General features: G+C 45.1%; 1 protein-coding gene across 4 annotated transcripts in view; it reads left to right on the forward strand.

The window, feature by feature from the left end:
* Positions 1 to 1631: 1631 nt before the first annotated feature.
* sorbs2a (sorbin and SH3 domain containing 2a) overlaps positions 1632 to 15261 on the forward strand; it is a 40229-nt gene continuing 26599 nt past the window's right edge. For 2 of the 4 annotated variants that reach the window (XM_086119416.1, XM_086119417.1), the window contains exons 1-3: positions 1632 to 1986; positions 8156 to 8283; positions 15147 to 15193. In XM_086119416.1, the coding sequence (XP_085975542.1) occupies positions 15184 to 15193 (10 nt within the window). In that variant the 5' untranslated portion in view covers positions 1632 to 1986; positions 8156 to 8283; positions 15147 to 15183. The remainder of the gene's footprint in view (positions 1987 to 8155; positions 8284 to 15146; positions 15194 to 15261) is intronic. The other 2 variants (XM_086119419.1, XM_086119420.1) reach the window with 2 other exon arrangements.

Here is a 15261-nt window from a genome sequence, read left to right on the forward strand (position 1 = left end):
TGTATAGCCTATAAAAAGGCCTCGACGTGATAACAGTGAAATTGACTCAAGGGGCGACACATAATGCATAGAAGAGCCGGCGATAAAAGACCAAACGCGCGCGCACACACACACACAAACACGGATGCGTGGACACACATAAGTGGTCTTGTTGACACAAAGGTCAGGTATCACCGACGCTCTAAATTTGAACCCCTTAAATGAAGAAACCTCTGGCTCATATGTTTACTTCGATGATATTTTTACACATTAATGGATGAACTGTTGCCGATATTTTTACTTATTTCGAGATAAACTTTCTTTAATAAAGAATATGCAGATTGAAAACATGTTATACCTGATGACTTTCAAACGCAATGGAACCCCACTCTCAGAATTTGATTTATTCAATTATCCCATTTACGAAATCAAACATTCGCAACCCGATGTATTGTTTATCATTGAGATGAATGGTATGTAATTAGTCCGCTCCAAACAAAGCTATGTATTGCATGCTTTATGTTTAGGGGTGTGTGATTTAAAATAAATACTGTACAATACAGAAACACTTTATTGTAGAGAAACAACACAGCGTGCTTGCTAGCAAAACACTGTGCAACATCCTAGCAGCCTAGCCTTTCACACACAGTAAGGTTTATGTTCACGATGGATACTGCTAGCCAAAAATGGTCCTCCTGTCCAACAATGACATGCAAAAGCGGTGTTGCTTTCTGGGATATTGTGGCCATTTTGGGGTCGTGACATCCATGGTGAATGTAAACAAGGCTCACCTGTTTGTCAGTTTGGACATGTGACATTCGCAAGTTCAGGACCGATTGGTCATGAGCTGAGCCCTGAGCAACTGTGATGTTATTTTCAGTTGAGAGCAAATGGCAAAATGGTCGCCCCCTGAGATGGATGAAAACAGGTGGATTTTTTCAGTTTAACTCATATTCCAGCAAGGCAGTATTAATCAGAATGTCATGTTGACACCGGTGGGAGTGCATAGAACATATTGTCAAGAAGGTTTTTGGGTCGACTCCCCCTTTTATACGCTGTAATAATATAGTATAAAGATGCTAAATATGAAACAATCATTGAAACACACTTGTACTTTTGATGTCCATCCCATGGAGATGCATCCTCTTCTCTCACACCAGCTACCTTCATGTGTGTGTGTTTGTATATATAATATATGCAAACAATGCCACTCACTCGCTGTAGCGAAAAGTGAAGCTACTGGGAGCCATCTTGCATTGCCACTCGCTAAGTGCCCCTAAATCGAAAACATTGGTTTGTCTATAGCCAAAATGTCACTGTGTGGCATATGATTGTACCCGTAAGTCTTGGAGAATCGCTACACGCACAGTTCATCGGTAACAATGGCCAATGCTCATACATATATGTACAGAAAAATGTGTTTTCACATCTGTTGCTGTCTTAGTGTATAGAAAAAAATGCTAATAGGCTCACTGTTGCCGTGGTTACCGCGCAAATTGCTCACAGGCTGTTGGTGAGCAATACCAATTTAGAGAAGCCATTTTGCGCAGTACAGGATAATTATCAAACACCGGGACAGTTGACGTCAGCGAAGTTCCGAACCGCGCCGGTTCGTAAAAGGACATGAGCTGTCGCCCTCTCCGCCTCCTCCGAGGGTGCTTGTTCTTGTCACCAGGGAGAGACAGAGAGCGGGGAGGAGCGGAGTGGAAGCCGCAGGGCCAGCCAGAGAGCAGCGGGCGGGCGGGGGTATCGGACAGTTTCGCCGCATTGCTATTCGATCCCCTCCGCCCGGTGACCCCCCGCCCCCTCCCCAGCACCACTCCCCAGTGAGAGGTGGGAGTTGTCCGACTCGGTGAATCCACCAGGCGGGCTTCTACTGAGCAGGTGGACGGCCGCTTGCTTCGCTCGCTCGCTCCTAACCGGTGCGTTGTTTTCTTTGGTGAGGACTTTTTTTCGATGACATGGAGGACGCTGACAAGCTAGCCAGGTCGAGGCTGCTTTGCTAAGGTAGGCACCTTAACCTCACCTTTCGTCAAATTGTTTTCCAAACCATCACTCAAGCAAATGAATGTCATGTTTATTTTATGTGAATGTATTTCAACGCGGTACTACTAGCTTAAGTGATCCCTGGATGTTCGCGGCAGATGAGCACAGGCAAGCCGGCCGAGGTCGCCCGTGTCGTCGCCTTGGTGCCTTCACGTGAGCCGCTCTTTTTCCAGCACGTTTATGGAAGAGATAAAAGAGTGATATATCTATTTTTTTAAGAAAAAGGATGCGTCTGCTCTCTTCTTTAAGCACCGGAAGGATTAAGACGTGGAGTGATACCGTAAACAAAAGCCTTCTAATGGTCAGAATCACTGGTTTAATCCTTCAATGCCGCATAATCACTATTGTCATAAGATGTTTACCGTAAAGTGCTTCCATGCATACAGGAAATGATTCACAAAATAACTTTTATTGTCAATTCGTTTTTATATCCACAAAATAGGAGACCGTTGCTTGACGAGGTTGCAAGAGAATAGATCTGTTACCTTTATTGTCATTGATCAAGTGTAAAAATAAGTTCAGGAACTGCCACTCTTTGTATAAATAAACACGGTTTTCAGTTTCACTCTAAATGCAGTATCAAAAGTTTGGAAACACCTTCAAATTCAAATGGTCTCAAAACACATTCAGAGGTGAAGAATTTTGAGATACTAAATCGTGATAATGCACAGCTGTGAAATGAAAATTCACTCCAGGTCTCAAAGCTTCATCCACATCATAAAGCTGACGGAGAAAATAACAAGAAGTGCACAGGTGTTATCTGGGCAAAAGGTGGCTACAAATCCCATGTGCAGGTGATGTCGAAAACCATTACGGTCCTATCAAGTACTCCATCTAGTGGATGAACATTTTTCTCCATCAAATAATTCCATCAAGATTTCTTCATCATGACTTAAGTAGCAACACTTTAGAAAATGTGTAAATAATGGAAAAAAAGAAAAGAATGAAAGTTTTGACCCACGGTATGTGCTTTTAAGATGCCAGTTTTTTGCCTAATCTATACAACTCAATCTGAGAAAAGATTGTGCCAGTAATATATACATTGCCTTCATGGGTAGATGACAGATTTTTGGTGATAGGCTACATTGTCAAAAGTATTTGCACACCTGCCTTGACTTGCATATGTATTTAAATGATTTGTTTTCATATGACATCTGGGAAGGCTTTGTACAAGGTTTAAGAGTGTGTTGGGAGATTTATTGCAAGTTATTTTACGGACCCCGGCGGAACTACGGCTCCAGGGACAGCAGTTTGACCACCACTGAATATCCAAATCAGCTCACCGTGATAAACAGATCCCATTGTGGTCGTCTGCCGCTCTACAACTCGACTATTCACCCTCTGGTTGAGAATTGTCAAAGGAATTCCAGTTTGGCTTTGTGAAATACTGCATTTTCTTTGGTATTTTGACCCTTTCGTCGTCAGATTGAAACTTACTGGTATAACTGGTATGAAGGGATGTTGGTAAAACAATAAGGCCCGTCTGAATGGTGGCGGTGGGGGATGACAATCCGGGAGAGTGGGAAAAGTGTAACACTATCACTCCGGGAACGTCACGCCACTCTCATTGTGGCCTATCCCGCCTGTGTGCGACGCTGCACAATATCTAGAATGTAGGATTTAATCTAGCGTCATCTTTTTATATTGCCTGGGCTTTCAATGCAAATCTCATGTTTAGTAGGCATCAAATAATGTCTAGCTTGTAAACGGAAGCGCACCTGCCAGATTGTGTGGAGTGCGTGCATGTGTGGGAAGTGAATAGACTAGAAATTATTGTGAGCAGCAACAATCTGGTCCACGGTCAAATTGTCGGCATCATAAAACCTTTATGGGGAAGTACTTTTGAGTTTTCTTTCATCGAGAAACTACAGAATCCAAGTCGCGAATACGTCCACCAAAAGACGATTAATCAGAGGAGACGAAAGCAAAATCACTCCGATATCAAACGATGTCATGTACAGTGTTGCAAAAACAAAACAAAACAACAACAACAAAACAATGAATGATCAAAAACCACTGAGGTCATCGGTACCCTGAATGATGCCATTTGAACGGCAACACTTTGCGAGACCTAAAAGGCATCTTAGTTCTGGAAAATGTTGGCACAAATCACAATCGCGCACCCTGGACTGCATTTTTTTTATCCATTTTTGTTCCAGCCCTGTCTTTCGGAAGCAGGGCAGCTCGAAAAGCTTACCAGACTCACTGATACGAGCAATACCGCCTTAGCTTCAGCTTTAATGACATAATACTTCAGAGATTAGACTGCTAACTGCTGACAGCGTGAAACCCCCCCGCTTTTGGTACCTTCACAGCACACAGGCTGTGATTTACACATGACAGCTATTTGCTCTGGCGGGTAGAATGAACAGTTTCCGTAAAGAAAAACACAAACTGACGCTGGTGAAATGTTGACGGCGCACCCGGTGACAAATTGGGGCGCGGGTCTATTAGCGGCTACTATTTGAGAAACTGCGGCACATCGAACCGTATTTCAATTCGATTCAATGGCCCAGCGTCTACACTTGCGCTCTTGGCCTGAAACTGAGTTCAACATCAAATCCTTTTGCTTTTCCGCGAGCCGTCAATGCTAAGTCGTTAATGGGGGACTTTTATTGTTCCCCCGAGAGCTCCGGAGGTTACATCATTGGCGCCCATCTCTTGTCAGCTTTTCGCCATTCCTCCGTGATCCTTGGCACGTGAGCGGGAGATGTGGGGGGCAGGAAACTGCAGCTGTTCTGGCCATCATGTCCCGAGCGCGCCCCCCCCCTGCCCCCCCCCCCTCCCACATGCGATCCCCTTGGCCAACTGCGCTCGTGTCGATTTGATTCCACCTGCGTTACCGCTTTGTCACCACAGCAACACACTTGTCGAGCCAGCAGTTGTTTAGTTTTTACATTTTGGCACTGCGCGGACGCCCCTTAGGGGAGCTCTGTATGCCTGCGGCAACGTGGCTCATTTGCATATTTAAGGCTAAGGTGATGTCATGGCTTTGTCCCATCTGAACTGGAGTCACATTTGCATTGCGGTTTCGCTTGACGACAATAACTGGCTAACTTGGGAACTCCACTTTGTGTTGAACACCAGCAAATGAAACCTTAGAAAGATTTCGCATCCGGGATGCACCGACTGGCACTGTTCCCGTCCTTCTGTCTTAAAACTATCAACTATTGCTTTTTAATTTGACAATAGCTTTGTACAGTATTCATAATTTGGTTTTTAAAGTGCTAAATTCATACCTCATTCCTCTACGCCAAGTTGCTTTCCCCCCCGTCACCCCATTACTTAATTTTCTTGGATTCAGTGTTGCGGAGGGACGAGGCGGTGGCAGCAGGCCCAGACGGCGCGCTGCACAGTAGCCGCTGGCGTTGGTTTTAGGTGTCGGAGGGAGGGGGGGGCCCAAATATGAGATGCTAATATCAGTCATGACATCATCCTTCTGGGAATAGCAGCCAGTCTCGGGGTCTGACCGTGTGTATAGTCGGCCTGCGTGTGGTCAAGTCCAAATATACGCGCTCCCGGATGAATTACACGGCGGTAAAATAATCAATGACGTGAGGCGGGTCGTCGTATGAGCACGTTGAATGTATTCATAGTGAGACGCAAACTGCGGCGATACAGAGGCGGACTCTCAGTTTTGACTTCTTTTGAAGCTTGCCGAAGTTCGTGGAACGTCTGCTGGGATCTTGCGTTGTATGCGGGCGTCTCACGCGAAGAAATATCGTTCCAAAAAAAATTAATAAATTGACTTCTTCTCTTTGTGGCATTCTAAAATGGCACCCAAATTGCCCCTTGCTCCTTCAAAGACATCTCGTGAGCGGAGAACAGGACATCTTGACAGCCAGAAGCAGCAGGATGCAAGATTCCAAATAGGCAAGCGAGAGTGGGGTTGATTTGATGCCCGGAGAAAGTTGGGCGGTAAACTTCTCAAGATGGCTCAAAGAAAGGTCTGGTGAACATCGCATCAGGATTTTTGTCTATTGTGGGAAGCCTCTGGAACGTAACCGACAGTCCTCCCTGAAAGCAGACCAAGTATCTTTCCGTTGAATCAAAGTAACACATTTGCAGACATCTGCTTTTACAAAGTACTTTGAAAAGAAATATTCAACGTTTTTGCCTATTTTCTGACATTTCATGGACCAAACCAGGAACTGAATCATGAATTAGTGTCTGCATTTTCTGCACGGTCAATTTGAAATAATGTCCTGTTATGGAAGAAAGCAATGGAACATTTTTTTTCCCCATCGGTTCGATTAATTGGAAAAATAATTGACGGGTTAATTGATCTCTTTAAATAATCTTTAGTTACAGCTTTATTAAAAATGTAACAAAAATTGTAGCTGTTTTTTTAAAATGACATTTCAATTCAATTTAATGGGAAACATTGATTTAAACTACGAGTTCATTTTTTTTTTGCCCAGGATTTTTGGCCAAATTCCAAATGTCACCACCTCAACTTCAGAGGGTCCAGAGAACATAAAGTATTTATACACGCCGTTGTGCCGCTGGCGGCGAGGAATGTCAACGTGCGTGTCGGCCAGCGTCGTCGCGTCTCGGAGGGCGACGCGACCCGTCCAGGCGATCAAAGTGTCAGCGCAGGGAAGTGAAAGAAAATCTCGGCGGCTGGAATTCGACAGGGTTACGTGGAAGTCAAACGCCTCTTGCATAGCCGCGCGCTGACGACACGCTACTGCTAGCGTGCGACTCTACCCCTTGCTGTGCGTACCCTTCAGTCATTTATCCGCCCTTTCCCAGAGCTGTCAAAAGTACTTCAGTAAAAATACAGACACTTGTGGGAAGACTGGCGAAACTGGTGCCAATCTTGCTTTTCCAAATGTATCTCATCACAGGGCGGCCCGGTGGTCCAGTGGTTAGCGCGTCGACCTCACAGTGCAGAGGTGTCTTGGGTTCGATCCCGGCTGCGGCCTTCCTGTGTGGAGTTTGCATGTTCTCCCCGTGCCTGCGTGGGTTTTCTCCGGGTACTCCGTTTTCCTCCCACATTCCAAAAACATGCACGGCAGGCCGATTGAACACTCAAAAATTGTCCCCCGGTGTGAGTGTGAGCGCGGATGGTTGTTGGTCTCTGTGTGCCCTGCGATTGGCTGGCAACCGCTTCACGGTGTCCCCCGCCTACTGCCTGAAGACAGCTGGGAGAGAGTCCAGCAACCCCCGCGGATCAGGAAATGGATGGATGGACGGATATTTCATCATACTCGTTTTCGTGGATAATATCTCATTTTAAATCATCCATCCATCCATTTTCCGAACCGCTTGATCCTCACTAGGGTCGCGGGGGGTGCTGGAGCCTATCCCGGCTGTCTTCGGGCAGTAGGCGGGGGACACCCTGAATCGGTTGCCAGCCAATCGCAGGGCACACAGAGACAAATAACCATCCACACTCACATTCACACCTAGGGACAATTTTAGAGTGTTCAATCAGCCTGCCACACATGTTTTTGGAATGTGGGAGGAAACCGGAGTACCCGGAGAAAACCCACGCAGGCCCGGGGAGAACATGCAAACTCCACACAGGGAGGCCGGAGCTGGAATTGAACCTCTGCACTGTGAAGTCGACGTGCTAACCACTGGACTACCGGGCCGCCCCATTTTAAATCAGCTGATGTCATTTATTTATTATCAATTTTAAAATAATGTCCCCTTCATGGAAACTAAAACAGACAAACGAAAAATATTTTTGAACCCGTTTCATTTAAAACAACCGGTAGTTGCAGCCCTACTGTAAAAGTCGTCCAAAAAACAAACCCTTACGATACCCGTGACGTTTACTCAAGTACGCTCCATACTTAGTCATTTGCATTAGCACCCAACTATACGCACGGTACACTGGCAGAGGCCATGCATAGCCTGACTTTATGGAATGCGATAAAATAAGAGCTAGTCAGACCTTGACACCGTGTGTGTGTGTGTTGGGGGGGGGGGGTGCGTTCCAGTGTCACAGACAAGCATGCCCGCGTCTGTAAATAGCAGGATCTGATCAGCGCTTCACCCAAACAGGGAACTCTCTTTGCCAGTCACTCTCTCCCTCTCCCTCTGCCTTTTCCTCCCTTTCTCCCCCATCCCACCTCACTCCGTTGCCCATCCTGTGCTTCGACCACATGTCGGAATACAGCCCAGACCTGACCGGGGACTCATTCCAACCATCTGGAAGAAGGCAGGAGTGTCCCAACAAAAATACAAGGAGAGGTGGAGGACGTCTTCGCCTTGTTGAAAGGCTCTCGTCTTTTTGGTTTCATGAGGGTAAGAGTTAAATTTTTAATCATCGCAAATAATCCCCCGGCTTCTGCCATGGGATTTCATAGCTATTCACTTTGGAACGTAAGAAAGCAGACAGTGGAAGATTGAATCGTTTTGACGACGAGAATAGCAAAAAAAAAAAGTGGAATTTGATTCATCTGGCTTGTCCTTACTCACAGTTTGGGATTTAAGTTTGAATTTGTCAAAAGGGAAATGGTGTCAAGAGTGAAAGCTTTGATAGGAAAGCAGAACCTCGCACCTCTAGGTGCGCACAGAGGGGTGCTGTCCGTTCGGTTTGCACAGGGGTATGCTTTCCCCTGAAGAATCATTCATTTATCTCCTCGAAAAACCTCGTTTGGGATATTTTGCCCCTATTTTTGCAGATATTTTGCAAAAACTGCTCAATGGCTTTTTCATTAGCCAATAAGAGGTCTTAAAAAGGAACCAAAATTGTTGTCACAAAAGGAGCGGCCTTGACGCCTTCAAAATGACACGCAGTTCTTTGATTTGTTTTTTTATTTTGACAAAACTGTATGAACACTTCAAAAAAGGAGAGTAGAATTAGCTTTGCATAGATCCTCACCCCAAAAAATTGCTGAGTGCGATATTTCTTTCAAATATGAAATGGATGATATCATATTGAGCTCAAATCACCCACTCCAAATGGTCATCGTTTTTGAAGAAGTGGCCCTAAATTAATTAAGGTAGCCTTAAAAAAAAAAAAAAAAGAAGCACATAACCCGGTCACAAATATGAAACCCAAAATTTTGTAAACTATTTGAAATTTGGGGATAGAAGTTTTGTCCAGTTATGCTGAACCCTGATGTTGTCACATGGCTCAGTCAACGCGACGTTTCCCGAGCGGGTCCACATTGGAGGAGGCCCAGATTGATCATGTGGCGAGTGATTCACATTTGCCAGGTTACCCCGATAATGGTGTTAAGATATCGTAATTTAGTCTAAAATATCACCAAACTTTGTAAAAACGTGAAACCAATCCACTCTTAGCGCACACTTGCTGCAAAAAAAATCCGACATTTGAAAGCGAATACACTTATTGGAACACGTTATTATGTTATGTCTGTTTCGCCTATCGGTCATACTAAATTTGATTTGACGTGCGTGTCGTCCACCCCCCGCCAAAATAAAATCTTCACTAACTTAAACCTGCAGGATCTGCTCGAGAAACGCCGACTTGAACAATGGGCCCAAAAGGGTCTTCGAAACCTCCTACATTTTTGCACTGCCTGACACAACCTTAGAGGGCTACGGGTCTTATCTAACGGCAGTAAATATAGCAGCACCCTCCGCTAATCAAGTCGCTCTTATCTCCGTCGTGGACACTTAACGCTGGTACCTTGGGGAATCTGGACTATGCATGCGGAATGCCGCCGATAGGCCTTCACTTTGCGTGGGCTTCAAATGGCAAACTCTTAAATTGGAATCGTTTGCTCACGTAAATAGAGCCGGTGTGCGGGTGTCGTTTTCTCCTACCCTGCAAAAAAAAAAGCGGGGTTCTCCTTATATTGCACACGCAGTTAAATATTCATTTCCGATTTTTTTTTTTTTCCGTCTTTGTCCTGGCCGTTCAGCACAATATGGCAGAGTGAACAATAATAAGTTGACAATCTTGCTCCTGCATAATAAAACGAATCGCTGTAGTCAAAGAAGCACGTGTTGACTGACAGTCGAACGTAAACATGACTGATCAGCCCAAATGATAGCGAAAAAATCTGCTTCACCAAATCGTGTGAGATTTCTGCATCAAGTGCGTTTTACTTTTTCTTCGGCTTGTTATTTATTTATTTATTGTGACGCCGCCATTGAAGGACATGAGCGATCCCAAAGAGAAACGGTGTGATGGCCGCCATAGAACCAGATGTAGAATCTGGTCCACTGGCGTGGCAGCATCTGTTTGTTCGGAACTCCTTTTTTTCTGTGCACATAGCGCAGATGGAGCTCACGTTGCTATGATGTCGATGCCGAGACATAATGTTAACTGTTGTCCTTTTGCAGCCATTTTAAGACCAAAGAGTAGCTTGTTTTTTATACGAGGAGCTCCCGGCAACATGTACCTTTCGTTTGTCTTTTGTCTGATCTTTGACGCCGTGTTGTTTGCAGCCGGGGGCTGTCTGATCTTCTAAACATTAGTCATTGTGAAGTCTGGCTAGTCTAGCCTTCCAACAGACATCTTTTTTTTTTTTTTTTTTTTGTCCTTTCGGCAGTGGGTGTTCTTTCTGTCTTTTTGCTGTGCAACAAGGGAGCTAGTGTTAGAATTTATTTGGAAGCCCACCGAGTAGGACCGTGCTTGGTGCGTGGGGGCAGACAGAGAAAAGACGACAGAAAAGAGCAATCGTAGGAGCGACAACGAGCAAAACTCAAGCACTAAATTCATCAGTAACCAGCCAAGATGACTTTTTTTTCCCCCTTCCAAACTCTTTGAAAATTGCATTCAACTACACTGCAATATCCATTTGAATTCCAATTACCGGTAATTGTTCAGCCCTTTTGCAGTTTACATGCACAGTCTATGCTTTTCCCCTCCGCCCTCTCTGCTGCTGTCCACAAGCCGTGTATCGAAACGACGCGATGCCTCAACTTGTCACACGTAATCCTGTCTCCTTCTGTGCCCGCGACTGGAGACAGAGCGAGAGAGAGAGAGTAGCTGGGGTTGTCATTGCATAATTGCATTAGCGCTCCCGTTGCTCGTTAGCGGCGCCCGTGACGCAATCCGCCGAACACACGGCCCCCTGTTGTCGCTTGCGCGGTGGACGCACTGGCTGGCTGGGGGGTCAGTGTATCGCCCCCCCCCCCCCCCCCGTGGGGGGGCTTCGCTAATGAGTGGCGAGGTTGAACAAACAAGGCACATAACAAGAACTTTGTTGAGCGTGGCGACTGTTCAACTAGTGGCGGTAGAGCTGGATAGGCACATCTCCGAAACAAGGTGAAGGAGATCGTTGGATTGTTTTGGTTGTACCCGATTTGGATGTACAGTATGCTGATTGGAAAAACTCGATCAACCGCCAAGCTTGTTTTGCATTGAAGTCCTCTTTAGCATAACATTAGCACACCTAGCCAAGCCGAACCTTGCTGAATTTGACGCCGTTTAAAAATGTTTCGCCTAAAAATGACAAATTCCCAAATGTGTCAAAGTGAAGAGCCACTTTTTAAAAAGTTGAGTGTTTCTAATTGTCTTACAAGACTTATTTTTATGCCCCCCCCTTAAAAAAAGTGCAATTGGAATTGCCCTTACACCTCACAAAACTTCAACAAAATTTCAGTCCAGATGCCATCAAACGGTTTCATTTCTTAACATTTTGACTTTCAAATTTGACCTGCGCTAAGCTTCAGGCATCGGCAACGCGATGTCTTTGTCGTTAACGCAACAGCTTGACTACTTTATATTCACCGCATTGTTTTGTCGGTGTCGACTCTAAATGCCAGCTTGGGGCTTGCATACTTGGCATTGCGTTGTGGTTGAACATTTACTATGTGGAATCCTGAAAGGGGGGCAGGAGAAAAAAAAAAACACTTGGTGAAATGTTTGACCGAGGCTGCACTACTCGGAGTGTGAAGTAGCAAAGGAGGTCAGCATTCTCCCTGCCCTTGCAATGATTATGCTCGATCTTGCAAATCCCACTGCCTCACGAGGGGAATGTGTTGGGGGGGGGGGGGGGGGGGGTGGAGACATGTACAAGACTAAAATCTCGCTACAACCAGATGGACTTCAAAGGATCCGTGAGCTTTATTTCTTTGGTATTTTTTCTGGGGTGTACAATTTAGCCTGACGACCAGTATGTCAAGTTCAACTCAACAAAATAAACAGGCCGAGTACAAGAAGAAGTCCATCGACGTTGATGCCGCCTCCAGCTGGCAAATGATCATTTTTAAGGAGGACGTTAAGAGTCCACAGTGACACACTGTTCACACGCTTCCTAATTGCTGCTGGGGCAGCCCGGTGGTCGAGTGCAGAGGTACCGGCTTCAATCCCGGGCTCCGGCCTTCCTGTGTGGAGTTTGCATGTTCTCCCCGTGCCTGTGTGGGTTTTCTCCGGGTACTCCGGTTTCCTCCCACATTCCAAAAACATGCACGGCAAGCTGATTGAACACTCTACATTGTCCCTGGGTGTGAGTGTGGATAGTTGTTGGTCTCTGTGTGCCCTGCGATGGGCTGGCAACCGGTTCAGGGTGTCCCCCGCCTACTGCCGAAGACGGCTGGGAGAGGCTCCAACACGCCCCGCGACCCTTGTGAGGATAAAGCGGATCGGAAAATGGATGGATGGATAGTTGCTGCTGTTTTTGGTTAGCAACACAGTTCAAACTGTTTGCTTCAACAATCTTAACTGTGAATCAAGGTCATTGCTAACTACCTGTTTAAATAAGAATTTTTTTAAAAATGCAGCAGTCTCAATTATCATACGGCTATGTTCTATTTAATTTTATTTCTCAGCCAAGTGTTTGCAATAAAAAAAAGTTGGAAACAGTGAGTATCCCGTATTTCATTTCGGAGTGCTTTTAACTTCTGTTTCTACTTAGCTGAGTGAGTTACCTTTTGAGTCTTCTCAAGTCCTGAATTGGCCAGGGTTTATCGAGTGACTGTAATTTGGGTTTCGGTAAACCTCAAAGAAGACCAGCATGCATAATCATATGCGAGTGTAATAACTGTGAGACTGTAAAACCAAAGAGTCTCAGCCGCACGTGCTCAAAACGGTAACTTGATGAAAACCAGCCATTGCCACTAGCGCGCTTGATGAGGATTTTGTATGAGGTGGATTTTATTTCTCAATTTTCGCAGTGCTTGAAGACCATCGAGACATCTTTTGTTTTAATACACACGAAAACACGCGCGACTCCGCTATTCATTCTCTGCAAACGATGCACGTTGATCCAAAGCATTTTTTTGTACGTTTCGTCTCAAGTTAACTAGTGCTACCAAATTAAACCAGCGTACACTCAACAGATGGGTCGGCGTATTTCTGTCAAGAGCAGGGGAGAGTGAACAAGGGAGATAAGCTAGATAGCCTCAAGGGTCCTGACCCCGGTGCGGTGCCTCGGACGGAGACCGACTCAAAGGATGTCAACAGATTAAGCTCATCAGCGAGCGTATTTAAAGACTCCGCTAATGAGGAGCTCCGACCGTCGCGCTCGCTCCCGCGCACCCGAGGAAAATATGCCGGCTCGATATCACCGAGGCCCTCGCGTCAAATCTTCCGTCCTCCAGAGATGTGACATGGATGTCCTCAGAGATGCGGCGGCTATGCGAATTAGCCCACAGAAAGAAAAACTTTTCCAAATAAGGAAGAGGGCCTTCGTTCATTTGAACCCAGCACCGCGTGCGTTTGGGGGGTCAAAACAAAGATAGGCCCGGGGATTCCAAATAAGTAGATGTAGATGGTGCACATTTTTGTCACAGTTGGACAAAATTTCTCAGATAAGTTTCTCTTAGGTAGTGACGGTCTGGACGATAATCAGTGCCAATACTTGGCATTTTTGCCGTACCTCAGCATCTGCTTTTTAAAAAAAAAAAAAAATTTTATTAAACTTTGTAGACCTCTTAACTGGAGAAAACCTTCGGAACTATTCATTTGTTGAAGTTTTCACTGAACCCCCTGTTGTACCTGGAAGTTCCTTGGAATTTTTGTTAGAATTTTATATTTTAGAATAGATGTTAAAAATCTGAAAAGCTGTTTAATAATCATGCTTATCAGTACTTTGAAAATTAGCCCAGTAAAAGGACACTTGAGCCACTTGAAAACTAAAAATAATCCAATTTTTGTGTACTTTCTAAACACGGCTTTTTGAGACTTTTTTGGTGGGTCGACTCACAATCATCATCATGCCTCATGATAAATCTCAGGTCGCAAAGTGAAACAGGTTTTGAGTTTGCTAAATTTTCCCAAAACTTCATTGGGTATTACCAGGCAAATTTTTGGGAGTCAAACCTGCCAACCCAAACCAAACACAATTTTCGCCCGGATTGCCTCACCTGCAAAATTTGGGAAACTTCACAAGGTGTGTTTGGGCTGCTCAGTGGGTCCCCCACCCCCACCCCAGTCAGTCCAGCCATAACATTCACACCACCGACACAGCTGCTGTGACGCCGCAAATCTGTCCCCAAGAAACACGATCCTGTTTATAAGCTGACCATCATTTGGATGCCGACAGCTCGTGACGCCACACTCATGATTTACCCAGTCCGCGCGTGTGCGTCCGTGCGAATGCGAATGTGTGTGTGTGTGTGTGTGTGCGGTGCTTGGAGATAGATTTACGACGGACACCGTGTGAAGGTGAAGATTGGCTCTCCAGAGGCTGAAAAAAATATCCCACAACACACAGCTTGATATAGACCCAGCGTCTTAAAAAAAAAAAAAACAACAACACGCTTTCCCTGCATTAATCCTTGATATTCTTTACTCCTCTCCGAGCGTTTTATTTGTCATCTATTTCATAAAACTGACACCTCCTACAGAAATAACTACAATAGCCATCGAGGCTTAACAGTCCCGATTAGGGTCACCCCCATGCCCCAAAAAAGTACTACGAGTCATACTTCTGGATTGACAAATGAATAAAAACAATTACATTTTTGGATGGGGTGGGGAGGGTGAAATCATATTTCTGAATGCGCACCTTTTTGTCGGATCTCCCCAACAATTTCTGGGTGTTCTTCCCTTTACATGTCGATTATGTAACTACAAACAAATTTCTCAATGGAAATAATGGTAATACGGTCACATTTTTGTAAGTAAGAGCATGTTTGCAGGTCATGTGTCGCCATACTTTTTATGAAGATGTTAAAAACAATGTAACACTTTTTACGCAAATGTAAAAAAAAAAAAACAAAGTTTGTCTTTTTTGTTTTTGCAGGACGGGGTCTTGGAATCTGGAAGAAGCGCGCTTCACCATGAATACAGGTACGCCCCATGAAATGTCATCCAGTCCATTCATTGGAACCAAAATGTCTTCTCTTTTCAAATCAGGT

Source organism: Hippocampus guttulatus, chromosome 9 (genome assembly GCF_054856545.1).
Source record: "Hippocampus guttulatus isolate MCC_2025c chromosome 9, RoL_Hgut_1.0, whole genome shotgun sequence".
NCBI classification, from domain to species: domain Eukaryota; kingdom Metazoa; phylum Chordata; class Actinopteri; order Syngnathiformes; family Syngnathidae; genus Hippocampus; species Hippocampus guttulatus.